General features: G+C 38.4%; 1 protein-coding gene across 1 annotated transcript; it reads left to right on the forward strand.

The window, feature by feature from the left end:
• The first annotated feature begins 7809 nt into the window (after positions 1-7809).
• Positions 7810-11188, forward strand: LOC121509040 (CMRF35-like molecule 1). The gene is made up of 6 exons (XM_041786233.1): positions 7810-7825; positions 7910-8230; positions 8776-8901; positions 8981-9022; positions 9111-9259; positions 10028-11188. Exons 2-6 carry the CDS (start codon positions 8047-8049, stop codon positions 10439-10441), a joined length of 915 nt encoding a protein of 304 aa, XP_041642167.1. The 5' UTR covers positions 7810-7825; positions 7910-8046; the 3' UTR covers positions 10442-11188.
• Positions 11189-13961: the final 2773 nt, after the last annotated feature.

Below are 13961 nucleotides of genomic sequence, written 5' to 3' on the forward strand. Positions count from 1 at the left end.
ATCATAACAGAGATCTGAGCCAGAATACGGACTTTGTCTCTTCTTTGGCAGACAGCTGCGCTCTGATCATAACGTCACAGGGCAGGCTAATGGCATGAGTGCTTTCCTCCATTCAGATTGTTGCATTTTTTAAATTTGAGAGGACTGTATTTCTCCTGAGTGGGTGTGGCTTCAGCTCATTCAACAGACAAACCCACACCACCCTGGAGCTGATTATGCTGCCTTATTTTTCATCTTTTTGAAGCTTAATTTTATAAACGTAGAGATGTTTAATTTGACGGACCTGTCATATAATACAGATTTATTATCACTTTACAGGGTCTTTAAGCAGTTGTATTTCCAGGCACGGCACTAGCCATTACAGACGTGTTATCGACTTGCAGTCTTCTTCAGTGTTGACAACGCTGCAGAAGGCCACTGAAGGATTGTGCTCCTTTTTTTGCTTTTCATGCCGTTTTGATGTACCGTCCCTAAAATAAAGGAGTTAAACCAGCCAGATATAGGCCTGTCTGCAGACTCCAGACGACATGTTGTTATTATCTAGCTCTCAGTTATGTTTGCTGACATTGCTGTGTGAAAGAGAGGATGAGAGCTGTTTAGTCAGACATTAGATCTGACTTAAACCTCAATGTGAAAGGTTTTCAGAGGAAACTCCACTCACATTTGTTAGTCTACCTTACCTTCACTCGTACAGTGGGCACTCAGGTCATGGGAAAGGATTAGAGCTAAAGGTAAAACAAAAAATAATGCTGTGCACTTCCGGATTAAAGTCAAAATGACGAGATAAAAAAAAGAAAGCTCCAGAATGCAGAGAGAAATATTCATAATTTCACATTTGGATATAAGAAAACATTTTTCTCTGGTGTTTGCAGATACAACAATGGTCATCATTGTTTCTGTGAGCCTGGCTCTTCTGGTTTGTGCCATTATTCCTCTTATATTCTACAGAAACTGCCAGTCTAATGCAGGTACAGAGGCACACTTACAGAAAAACAGGACATATATACATACATACTTCTTTTACAGTGTGATACCAATTTGTGTATTTACATGCAATGATTTTAATCATGGTTTCAGGAGAGCAGAGCTCATCTGAAGCAAGCAAGAGTGAGGTGAGCCACAATTTTTGTTAAATTTCAAGTTTTATTCGATCAAAAGTCTGTCTTTATTCAACAATTTAAAGTCTAAACTTTATTAAGCTCTTATTCATGTATATTTTCATTGATCTTTAGGCTGGTTATGTTGAGGAAACTGCAGGTGTTGCCTCCACTCAGGCTGCAGTGATGCTCCAGTCTTCAAATCCAGAGTCCAGCGATCAGGACGCTTCCCAGTATGCCGCTGTCTACCAGAATCTGGATTTTAAAAGTCTGGACTAAGAAGAGTTTAATCTTTATCCATTCTGAAGGCTTACCTCACCCTTTCTCTGTTGTTTAAAGATAAAGGAAATGTTTGAATGTATTTGTTGTTGAGCACATATTCCTCTATGGATGTAATTTTGTGAATGGACAGGATAAATTCTCTGCTTTATTTAAAAGTATCTCACAATGGTCGTCATTGCTATTTTAACTTTGTCTACCATAATAGAAACTTTATTTCTGCTTAATGTATTCATGTACTCACGGAAATGACAAATGATGTTAATTGTGTCTCTTTGGCAGGTGGGTTTTCCAGAAACGTTATTGTTGTGCACCACATTAAACTCAAACCACAATGTATAATAAAGACAGGAAGCAAGCAACTTTATTTATAGAGCACATTTCAACACAGGAAAGCTCAATGTGAAACCTGCACATCAGAGACAAGTCATAGAAATTAAACAGGGAGCATAAAGAGGAAAGAAAATAGGCACATAAGAATTGCATAAACTGAAACAGATCTTATTCATATGCTTTGGAGATAGGTTTTTAGTTTAGTCTGAAATAAAGACACAGTAGTGACAGACCTCAGGTCTGCAGGGAGTTTGTTCCAGAGAGGAGGACCGCAGTAACTGAAGGCCTGCTCAGCAGCCTTCGATCTGACTCTGGGTACGGCTAAAAGACATCACCTTATGACCTGGGGTCAGGTAGGGTTATAAACTGTGAACAGGTCTCAAATTTATTCAGAGGCTGAACCACTGAGAGCTTTATGAACTAGCAGGAGGATTTTGAAGGTGATTCTGTATTGCATGGGGAGTCGGGAATTAACCCTCTTTTGTCCCCAGGGTTATAGTTTTTCTACCCTTTTGGACCGACTCTTGTGGATAACTATGGTTGTGTTGATGCATATGGCATACATTTTGCTAAGGGTGTGCATTTTGGTATTTCGGGGGATAAAATGTATGTCTTTAATACACTGTGTAAAAAAATAATCACACCTGTCCCTCTATGGGTATTTTCTACCCCACTGACTCCCATTTGAAACACATCTTTTATTACACTGCCACTGCAGTTTGATTTCTTTTTATTTCTATTTTTTATTCCTTGCTGTTGAAATCCCTTCAAAATGTTATCTTTTGTTTTTCCACTAGGTGGTGATATTTTCTAATGTACTGTATATCCACCACTGAGAGGCCATGTCAACGTTTTTTTCAGTTATCGTATTATATCACACATTGCAGCGTACACCTAGAAAAAAATTATTGAATTCTTAGGATGTCATAGTGTGGTAAAATATATGCAAAATGTATGGCACATGCATCAACACAACCAAAGTTATCCACAAGAAACAGTCCAATAGGGTAAAAAAAAATACCCCAAGGGACACAGAAGGGTTGAAAAAAATCACAAAAAGTGGCATTTAAGGGGTTATAATTTTGAAACAAAATGAATTTCTTATGTATGTTGAGGACTGAAGTTACAAATAGTATTTAAAAAAAAAAGTAATAATCCATTAATATATAAATTTTCTATGACAGCTTTTCTGGGGGGCTATTTTTACCCTTATTGACATATGTGTCTCACTTATTTAAGGGATGCAGGAGGGTTATCTGAGCCTACTCAGTGATTGCTTAGGTACTCTGGCATATAGTGCATTACAGTAATCTAACTTGGTGCAGACAAATGAATGGATACATTTTTCTGCATCATTTTGGGTGATGAATGATCTAATTAGAAGATGTTTTTCCCAGCTTATTTTACTGTGGATACCGATATCTTGTTTTGAACTTCTGTTATGAGATTCTGAAGGCAGGCACTTTACCACAGTCTGGGCCATCTCTCAAGATGACAATACGGTTTATCAGAGACTACATCCAGGATTTGGGAGGAGAGAGGATGGGATATCCTGCTAGCAGTCCTGACCCCGACACCATTGAACACATGTGGGATCAGCTTGGGCGTGCTGTTCATGCCAGAGTGACCAACACAATGCTGGTTGAAGGACGGGATGCCATCCCACAGCGGTGTGTGACCAGGCTGGTAAACGACATGAGGAGGAGGTGCAAGGGTGTTGTGGCTGTGTATGGTTCATCTACACCAGTAGTCATCAACTGGAGGCCTGGGGGCCAAATCAGGCCCACCACAGCTTCCCATCTGGCCCCCTAGAAGATTTGCAGAGGACTTAAGATGAGGAAAAATAACTCATTCGTTCAGTCTTGTTTAAAGCTGACGTTCACCACTTCACGCACTTTGACAGTTGAATATTTCCTGCCAGAGAATCCCAATGATAGTTTGGTTTGCTATCCTTTATTACCACCAATCACAATGCATCATGTTAGCATCAAACCCAGTTATGGACAACATGCCAACCCTGGAAATAGGTATCCAAAATATCACAATCGCCCCCTAGTGGCAGTTGCTGTTTAGGCGATTGGGACTGATCTCACTGACAAAAATCATTTGTATTTTCTAAAGTAAAAATAATAATAATATTTTAAATGGATCAAAATATTTATTTAATTTAAGTTTTTGTGAAGTCTGGCCTTTTCGGCATCTTCCCAGGAAAAAGCTGGCCCTTGTACAAATGTAGCTGAAGATCCCTGTTCTACATGCTACTAAAGCTGCTTTTTGCTAAATTATACAATGTTAAATAGCCAATAGGTCTTGTTTCTTCAGACTTCAGTAATCCGGAACAAACACCAAACAAGAGTCACTGGTAGAATAAGCTGTTTGGCATCAGTAGAGAAGATTTGGCAAATTTTTCAAGGGTGTAACCCACATAATCAGCTCTGCTGCTCATCCCAAAAATGCATGTTCTTTAGAAATATGGCACCACTTAAAATGGTAACAAACAGTCTTTTAATTGTATAAGATTTATTGCCAAGAAGCATTGTTACAACGAAGAAATAATCTACCAAACACAAATGTCCTTACTTTTTGTGCTAAGTTTATATCTGCCTTTACACAGGAAAGAAAACCAAGGTTTTATGATAGAATACAGCACTGAAAGTTTAAAATGCAGCCAAGACTGTTAATAAATGATAATAAATACTGTCTAAAGAGCAGAAACAGGAAACCAAAGCTACAGAACAAGGCATGGTGGAATGATGTGTCTAAGAGAGCTGCAGGTGTGAGGCAGGGCCAGTTTTAGTCATTTGGAGGCCCAGGGCAAAGACCAATATGAGGCCCCTCCCCCTTTAGCTAAAAATATCAATAATGAGTAGAAAAAATTGAAAACATTTCTTTGAAGTTAATAAAGCCAGAGATCTACAGTAAATGTCCCAATGTGAGATATAAATACCAAAATAACCAACCTTATTTCATCAGCTCTTTGAAAAATATCTCAGAGCTCAAACTCATTTTTTAACACGTCATTAGACCAGGTGGAACCGGCATAAATAAAAAAGAATATATGTTCATTATTAGTAACATCCTTTTCTCTAACACTATAAACATTTTCATGTGGCCTATTGTATCCTATTTATCTACACAATAATCCAACAATTCACTGTTTCATTTTATTTCCACTATGGATCAGTTGATCTGAGGATCTTCTTTCATCCCTGGTTTTGGGATGTGGCTTTCTCTACAGTATTTTAAGACAATATGGACAATATGGCTCTTGGGTAGAATAAGGTTGCGATCCCCTGGTATAGACTGTCTTCAGACAGAGAAATATCAGTTTGATTTGGAAAGCATGAACAGCCTGAAAGAAGAAAGAGGAGTTATGAAACTATTCATTTTTAGATATTAGTATATACCACTTTTTTTTTTTTTTTATTAAATGCATTAATGGGTATGTTTTTCAACATCTTTTCCATGAACTCACTCCAGCATATAGACCTTTAAATTCCAACTCTTAAACTCACTCAGACTGTTATTAGAAAAAAGGAAGACCTGCTCAAGGCTCAGGAGAGGACAGTCTTCTAAGGAGAAGAGAGTGAGCCAGATTATAGGTCCTGATAAATGCTCAACTACAACTACTAACAACTAATAATTATTAGTATTTTAAGGTGTGGAGAAAAGAATTTGGTGCACGCTATATGCCAAGCATTACCTGCAACCCTTGAGGCTAAGCCCCCCATCTTTCAATCCTAGTGACGGCCCTGATGTTGAGTAACCTTTAAGAAGCCTATCTGAATTTGTGTCTTTGGTTATAGATAGTATTTGGTAATATAACAATTTTCTATCCATACAGAGGAGGCATACTTTAAATGTATTTAAATCATGGGGCATCTCTGAGTAAACTTCGAGTATCATTTAAGTTTCTCATGGCCGGGCCAAGTGTTTTCGGTAATTAAAATATGGTCACCTTACACTACACATCACTTACTTTCCAGTGTAGTTGTGACACAGTCAGTGACACCAAATACACGGGGAAATAAAAATACCGTCAGTGTCACTTCTTACTTTCTGTTGCTTTGACAACTCTGCCCTCGTGAAAAAACATAGGTGGCTGTTTCACTCAGTGCGTAACTGTAAACTTAGTGAAAGGTGTGAAGCTGTCACATCTGCCACCTTAACCTAAGCCTTAAATTATCATGTTTAGATACCTTTAACACCTAAAGTGGAGCTAAAGGTTATCACCTGTAAGTATACTGCAAGCATGCTGTTAGCTACAGTAAAAAAGAAGCAAGTACAAAAGGTCCTCTGAAGATAGCCATGCTAGCTACAGTATTTCTCCTCTTCTACAGCTTTCATGCCAAGTCAGGCTTTTCAGCTCCAGATTAGGTTCAGATTGAAGAGATGATATGACATGATAGCCTGACTCTTGTCTCACACTATACACATTATGCATCCAAAATTGATCAAGACTTTTTGCAAGTCTACAGCTAGCATACTGCTAGCTTTGTCAAACCAACTTTAAATCAAGGGCTAGCTAGCTCGGTCCAACAGTTTAAAAACACTACTACTGCCTAAATCCTTGGATAAATCTGTAAGAATAAAGAAATTATTAAAATAAAAAGCAGTCTTTTTCATTCAGGTCTTGACTAGGCCTTCTGGTGTATGTATCTGGCTATTGGCGGCTAAATCCTCTCGATCATGCTATGGTTACCAGGCGTATGTCTGCTGTTTGTTGCTGAGCAGAAGTGTGTTTGTTTCAAGATCTTTTGTGCTGAAATGATCTGGTTTGTGGTCAAAAAGATTCAAGAGCACTACTGCTTTTTGAAGTCAGTTAGCATACTGTCAGCTTTACAATACCGCTGCAAAGGCAAGCTAGGTCTTCCCAAATGTAGTAAAAAAACAAACACAAAACAAATTTTTTTCACCCTTCGCCCTTGCTAAACCATTCATTAAATCTGTATGAAATACATATTTGAAAAACACCAACAAATAACTCCACACAGACCAATACCTTTCCCCAATGTTTATAATTTTATGCCTTGCTTATTTGTCCTCCTTTTGGAATCGCACCTGAACCTAACGCAGCATATTGTCCATTGCTCTCTTTTTCTGCACATCAACCCGGTGTTTGTATGTTAAATATGATCCTGGTAATGCATATACAACATTGACCAAACATAAACTTTACCTAGCCATCACACATTAGTAATATATTTTTGGAGACTGGTGCCATCCGTGATCAATTAAGTGCGAGCAGTTTCCACTCGCTCTCTCCCTCTCTCTCTTTCTCTCCTGATACTAGCTGCACAGAAACTTTGATCACATCTGTCCTGTAAATTCACCCGTTATTCTGCAGCCACTCTTGTCAAAGTTCACCATTGTTTAGTTTGTGAATTTATGATAAGACTCTGTAAAGTTCCCCGCACTGGTTCTGATCAGGAATTAATTGACGTTGTCAAACTTCCTTGTGCAAATCAGCTGTTTTAAAAACCAGATCGCAGGTGAAAATAAATAAAAATGTATATTTTAGGGTGATTTAACAAAAGATGATAACACTGAAGCAGAAACATAGAGGGCAAGAGAAAGAAGCAAAACGGATGAGCTGCTGTGAAATCTGGAGACTATCAATAGACTTTGGGCCGCAATGTAGAGCGTGGTGTCAGAAAGCTGGGTCTGCATCAGAGGTCGTGGGAGCACATAAAGGAATTTTGTATACCAAAAACATTTGTAATTGCAACAATTTCAGGGAGAAATGGTGTATTTTCAGGAAAAATTTCAGGGGTGCCAATACTTTTGTCCATGACTGTAATAATTCATAAGAGGCTTGCACTGAAAGTAAGTGGGAGTGCATTGCAGACATGTTTCCTCTCTGTACTTTTACCCACAGGTTCCTCATCTCAGAGTAAATGACTATCTCCTACCGCTGCTGTCTTCGCTTTGACAGTGTCAACCCACAGGAAGAAAGCAGCGAGAAGTGGGCTAGATGCTACATTATTAGCGGGAGGGTGTGCAGTGTTACAGCATTAAGATCACATTAGGGTGCTTAGCACACAGGTGTTTAGTTCATACACAGGCTTTATCAGTCAACATGAAGACTTTCTTTGTCTTCTACTGTCTTCTATGTGGTAAGTGTGACAAAAAGTTCAACCGATCAATTAATTTAAAGATCCTTGAGGTGCAACAATTCATGCTGTTTTGATTTTTGACAGCTACATGGAGAGTAGGAGCAGATATCAATTCAGAGGGATTTGAAAGGGGAGAAGTCTTGTTCAAGTGTTCACACAGTTATGCACGGGAAAATAATAAATACCTCTGTAAGAACTCCTGTAAAAGCAGAGAAGATGTTATGCTTACTGTGAAACCTGGAAAAAGATCAGAGTCAGAGAGGATAACTCTGGAGGACTCAGGCGATGGGGCCTTCACCGTGACCTTTAGACAACTCCAGCTGTCGGACTCAGGGCGCTACTGGTGTGCTGTGGAAAGGACGGGTTTTGATACGTTCATTGCAGTTCATCTTACTGTAAAAAAAGGTATGTGGCATTATTTATGCTCCCACAACTATCATTTTTACCTTCAGCATTCATAAAATCATATTAACCTGAAAGTTTGAAGTATATTTATCTATGCAGGTACTGTATGTGTATTCGATTAAGATGTAATATAACCATTGGAGTGTTTTCCACTGATGTACCTACACTTCAACACTTCTTCATTTCAGTGAAAGCTAATGTTAGAGTTAATAGACACCAGAGTATCTTTATCTAACTGCTAACAGCTCCTTGCCATGTTTATAATTTACATATAAGATATTGGCTAGGGTTGCAGTCATAAAAACACTGAAAAAAACACAAATAAACATGTTACATTACCTGTTTTTCACTTATGCACTCCTGATTTTTTTAATTGAATTTCAAACAGCCTTTCCCTGAAATCTACAAAACCCCAATTCCTTCCATTACTTAAGGATGGGGTTTGTATGAAGCTTTCATCTCATATTTCTGTGTCTGACTGTCTCTGAAAATCTTTCATTTTTATAACAGTTATCACAGGATTTAAATCATTTTTCTGTCCCCAGCTGTTGTTACTGAGACAACAACCGTCACACATGTGCCCTCCTCTACATGGACATATCAGGATATTTCTGAATCAACACAACAAACATCTGGAATAACCACTGGCTGTCCCACAAACATTTCAACAGGTATAGAAGGAAAAAGTCACATTATTATAGCCCTACACAAACAGGAATACACTAAAAGTAACAATTAATTATGTTACAGCCTCAAACTGCACTAATGGAGGAAAACAAACCAGCAGTACAGGTGAGTTTAGGGGGTTATACATGAATATCTGCTGGAAACATTTGTAAACGTGTAAGATTGTTGAGTTTTCTCCCTCGTTTTTGGTCAGGCACGGTGCTGTACGTTACTATCGGAGGTGGTATGGCGTTAGCCATTGTGGTTCTGGCTACGTGGTTCAGAAGAAGCAGAAAGAGATCAAACCCTCAATCACATGTGCACTCCAACAGCACAGGCCTCGTCAGTGCAGATAAAAGAGAGGTAAGAGACTGACTTAAGCTCAGTCAGAAGCAGAACCAAAAACAGTTTACAAAAAGAGTAAGCATCAGGCTTCATTTCCTGATTTCAGAGGTCAGTGACGGGGATTTACAAAATGTCCTTTCCTGCTTATCTTATTTAGAATCCATGGAGGTTTAGCATAGAAACACAATTAACAGTATGAGAACTTTTATCATTGTAGAAATAGTTTAAACCTTGGATTCTCTGAAATGTCTTTTACAAAAACTTAAAGCAAGAAGGGTATCTTAAAGAAATGACTGGAATAAGGTGTTAAATGCTCACCAAGCTCTACACAGAAGTGAACAAGCCTGCCCATAAGGGAAGTAAAGTAGAGAGATTTCTAGGGCCAAGCCATCCTGCAGACCCATGGAGGTCAGCAAAATCATGGTCCACTGTAAATTTAACCTGTGACAACCATATATAGTTCTTAACCTGAATTTAGCCACTCTTATCAAAGAAATAGAAATATAATACTATTTATTTATGCTGTAGTATAATATAGCCTGTTTCCAAAATGTAAACCTCTTTTCTTGAAACTGATTAATTTGTTACTGATAAATGTAGCTGTGGGGAAAATATTGCTTTTTATTCACTGTGACAGCTCACAGTTTGACAAATCTAAAAAAGGCTAATTATAATGGTTTCAGTATTTTATAGTGTTAAATGCGTTAAGAGGAACAGTTGAATTTAGCCAGATGTGATGCACTTTCTAACTACCACCTGTTGATAATTTTCTTTGTCACTTTCCAGCAGGTGACATGCAAGCACCCTGAGGCTGGTGAGAAGAAGCAGTCAATGAAAAAATCATCCAAGAGTCGCTCTTCTCCTCACACGGCAAAACAGAATCCCCCAAAAGCTGCGTCCACAGAAACTGCGTGTAGCGATCCCAGTCCTGTCTATGAAAACATCTGCTGCTCTAGTAGTGCTGCGGATTACAGATACACAGACAAGCCGGACGTCAGCTCCGGGGTCTACATCAACCCTTTGCCACTTAAAGTATCTGAAAGCATGAGTGATGGCTCCTCTGGAAGATACACAACCAGCAATACAGCAGCCAGAAATGTCAGAAACAAACCCTCACAGTGCGCCGCACCTGTCTGTGAGTCCTCAGACAGCAGGCCCAAATCTCTCTGGTTTGGTTTGGATTTATCTGGAACTGTCTGAGTTACTCTTGAAAAGGAACCCTACATTATAAGACACATTGACCTCAATAGATTAAAACAGTGTATTTTATACAGTACTGTGCAGAACTTTTAGGCATGTTTGTGCTAAAGTAAGGTGTAAATGTGACGAGTAAGCTGCCTGAGGGCGGTTCAGAGGACTGACACAACCCCAGTCATGCTTTGGATGTCCTTGCACATTACCAGGAGCATGTGAAAATAATCTGTTGAAAATGATCAAAGTCAGCACCTTTAGGCTGGAGTTTTATGCTGGGAACAAGCAAAGCCTTATAAATATTATATTTCATTTTTACCAAGTTTGTTCAGCTAAATGTTTCAAGGCTGACCTAACTCAAGAGAGGTCCAGCCAATCTGTGACAAAAGATCACTCCAAGCGACTCAGAAAAAGGTTATTGAAAAGTGTAATTTCCAAGGCCATTGAACAACTCCCAGAGCCCCAGAGATCAGATCAATCCATCATTGAGAAATATATGTAATATATATATATTAGGGCTGTCAAAGTTAACACATTAATATTGTGTTAACGCAAAAATTCTTTTAATGCCACTAATTTCTAGCTTTTAGCTTAGCGTTATACATATATATGTATAAAAACATTATATTTATATTTTTCAAAATGTTGTAATGAAGAAAAGGTGGAAAAAAGGAAAAAAAGTTTTGATGGAAATTACAAAACACATGTATCTACATAATATATCAAATATTTTACAACTTAAATGAAACTTAAAATGGGTTATTAGGTTATTATAGGTTATCAAAGTGTTAATAAAATACTTTCTTAACTGTAACCATAAATCTAATGCTATTTTTTTTTTCTGCTGTTGTTGATCAAATAAAAGTCTCCCTGTCATGAAAACTCCTCTCTTCATTTTGTGTCAAAATATGAAAATGCACAGAAGTATTTAAATATGTGTTTGTTAAATATGTGTTCCTAAAGGATGTACCTTTACCTTGAAATATGAAAAACATGTATTTTTTTTAGGGCTGATGCCCTCCCATGTAAAATGTAAAAGAAGTGTACTCTGGTGACCCCTAGTGGCCATAGCTGAGAAAACACTGTGGAAGCTAGGACTACGCTTTTTTTTTTACCCCACCAAATCAGAGTTCCCTGCCTTTCACTGCAGTTTTAAAATGAATTATCAGCCTCTTGCTTTACAAGAGTTTAATATTCACTGTGGCTGATAATCTATTAGAGCCCCAGCACCAACCTTAGAGTGAGGACACTGTTGAAACCTAAGGAATTCTTTGTTTTTATTATTATTCGTTCAAAAGAACAAGTCATTTGGTGGTTTTAACATTCCCCAGAACTCACCAAAACTTAAAGAAAAATTACAAAAGTCCCCCAGGGGGAACTTTTGTATTTTAATGGTTTTGTGCATGTCCATTGCACAGGGGCCCAGAAATTGTCAGGGGATATAGAGCTACATGCATGAAAATCAGAACACATACATATGTATCAGATCTAGACAAAAATAGCTCTCTTAGGACCAGCCTCTAAGATGTACAGTAAGTGCACTACAAACATAACCTTGCAAAGCAGATGGATACACCCGTTTCCTTGTTTTTCACTGGCGAATCATCTTGTTTAAGCTCCCATCTGAACTGTTTGGGCCCGGTTAGAAAGTGACAAGACCAATCAGCGACAAGGGGGCAGTACTTTCAAGCGCAGCAGAGTCGTGACGTAAACAAGCAGCAGCAAGAGCTGGTGCAGTTTTGGAGGAAGAGATTAGCGTGGATGCTGCTAAAGCACCAGGTTTATCAGAACTTGACATTTCTTTGTTAAAAGAACAAAAAACAGCAGTGAGTTGTTTTCTTTTCAAAAACGACAAAAGTTGAGTACTTACATGTCTACAGTCACCATGTTTCGCGTTATTCCTCAGTAGCTGCACACGCGCAGCTCGATAGCTGCTATGTCACGTGTTTTGTTAATCTTACTGGCCCATAGAGATGTGACAGACAGAACGTTCATCCAATCACACTTTGAGTTTTTTTCAAATCCTCTGCCTTTTCTCAAACGTTTCCTATTAAAGCTTTGACGTGTCAGGTTCCTACGAACAACTTTTGTTGGAATTCTCTCATTTTTGTTGGTGAACAGTTTTCACATTTCAACAAATTCCTCAAAATGATTTTGTCTGGATTTAATTTTGCGCTCATTCTAGACAAGATTGAGATTTTAATTTGTGCAACCTGGTTGTTCTCACCATCAGGTGGTGTCCAAATTTGGACTACTTTTTAAAAAAAAATTTTTCTGCAGTGTGCAAGGAACAGTGGCTCTACATAACTTTTCAGTGCATGTGCAAATCACCACCAAGCTTCACGGGGATGATCTCACATTGAGCATATTTACATATATGCAACATTTTCATCAGTATGTCACACGCTCCTGCTGCAACAAAAAGATGTTTGTCTGAATTATGATTTTTTTCACCATTAAAAATTTTCACAATTCAGCCCCTATATGCCATTAAACCTAGGCTTATGATTTAGGTTTTTACATGGATAATTATGTCACCTACAGAAATACCTATACCCAAATTCTAGCAGGAAGTCCACCAGCTTTATCTCAATTGCAAAATAAGACATTTCTGATGGTACTGAGCTACTACTATGGTACTACTATGATACTGGCAGGTCAACAGCACGCAACCATCAACGCAACCAATCTAAGCGCCCCCTACTGGCAACAGGAAGTCCCACAATTAGGCAATTTGATCATTCCTCTCACCCTGTTCAATCAATCAATCAATCAAACTTTATTTATAAAGCGCTTTTCATACATGACATGTAACTCAAAGTGCTGTACATGGACAAATTAAAAACATTCCCTCAAACCCACCCACCCCCACCTTGAACCTATCAATCTCAGATTTCTTCTGTGGAGAGAGCTGAAGACCAAATGTCAAAGGTGAGTTTAACTGGTCAATCAGAAATGCTTGCAGAGAGGAAAACGCTTGATAATGGATGTGTCACTCGTGACGCTATGAGTGTGTGTATGCTTTGTCATTGTTCTTGTATCCGTGAGCTGTCTTTAGTCAGTGAAAGAGCCACTACGTCACTGCCGTCCAGGTAAGTTTACGGCTGTGGTTTCTTTAAATGGCTGATAATTAGACAAGCTACCGTGGGCAGGATATGTTTAACAATGTTTTAGCTGCTTAAGTAAAAAACTGAGCTGAAATTACTAGTTTGAACACAGTGTGGTGGTGTTTTCTCTGCCAAAGCCTGCTGTACCTAACAGCTAGATACAGTGAGGTGGAAGAGCACGGTAGCTAAAGCTCACATTGCAAAATAGTGCCAAACACAGAGGCTTTCTGGGTGAAAAGTAACACACTTCAAAATTTTTCAATATCATGTACATTTAGGCCAGCATTGTTTTTTGGCCCATTTTTACCTTAAACTCTCGAAATCTTGTGGAGAAATTGTACCCATCTGTTGTGCTATACAGCCTACTTCTTCATAGCTATATTATTAAAAGGGAAATCTAAAATAAAAAATAAAGACAAAAA

Source organism: Cheilinus undulatus, linkage group 4 (genome assembly GCF_018320785.1).
Source record: "Cheilinus undulatus linkage group 4, ASM1832078v1, whole genome shotgun sequence".
In the NCBI taxonomy this organism is placed as follows: Eukaryota; Metazoa; Chordata; class Actinopteri; order Labriformes; family Labridae; genus Cheilinus; species Cheilinus undulatus.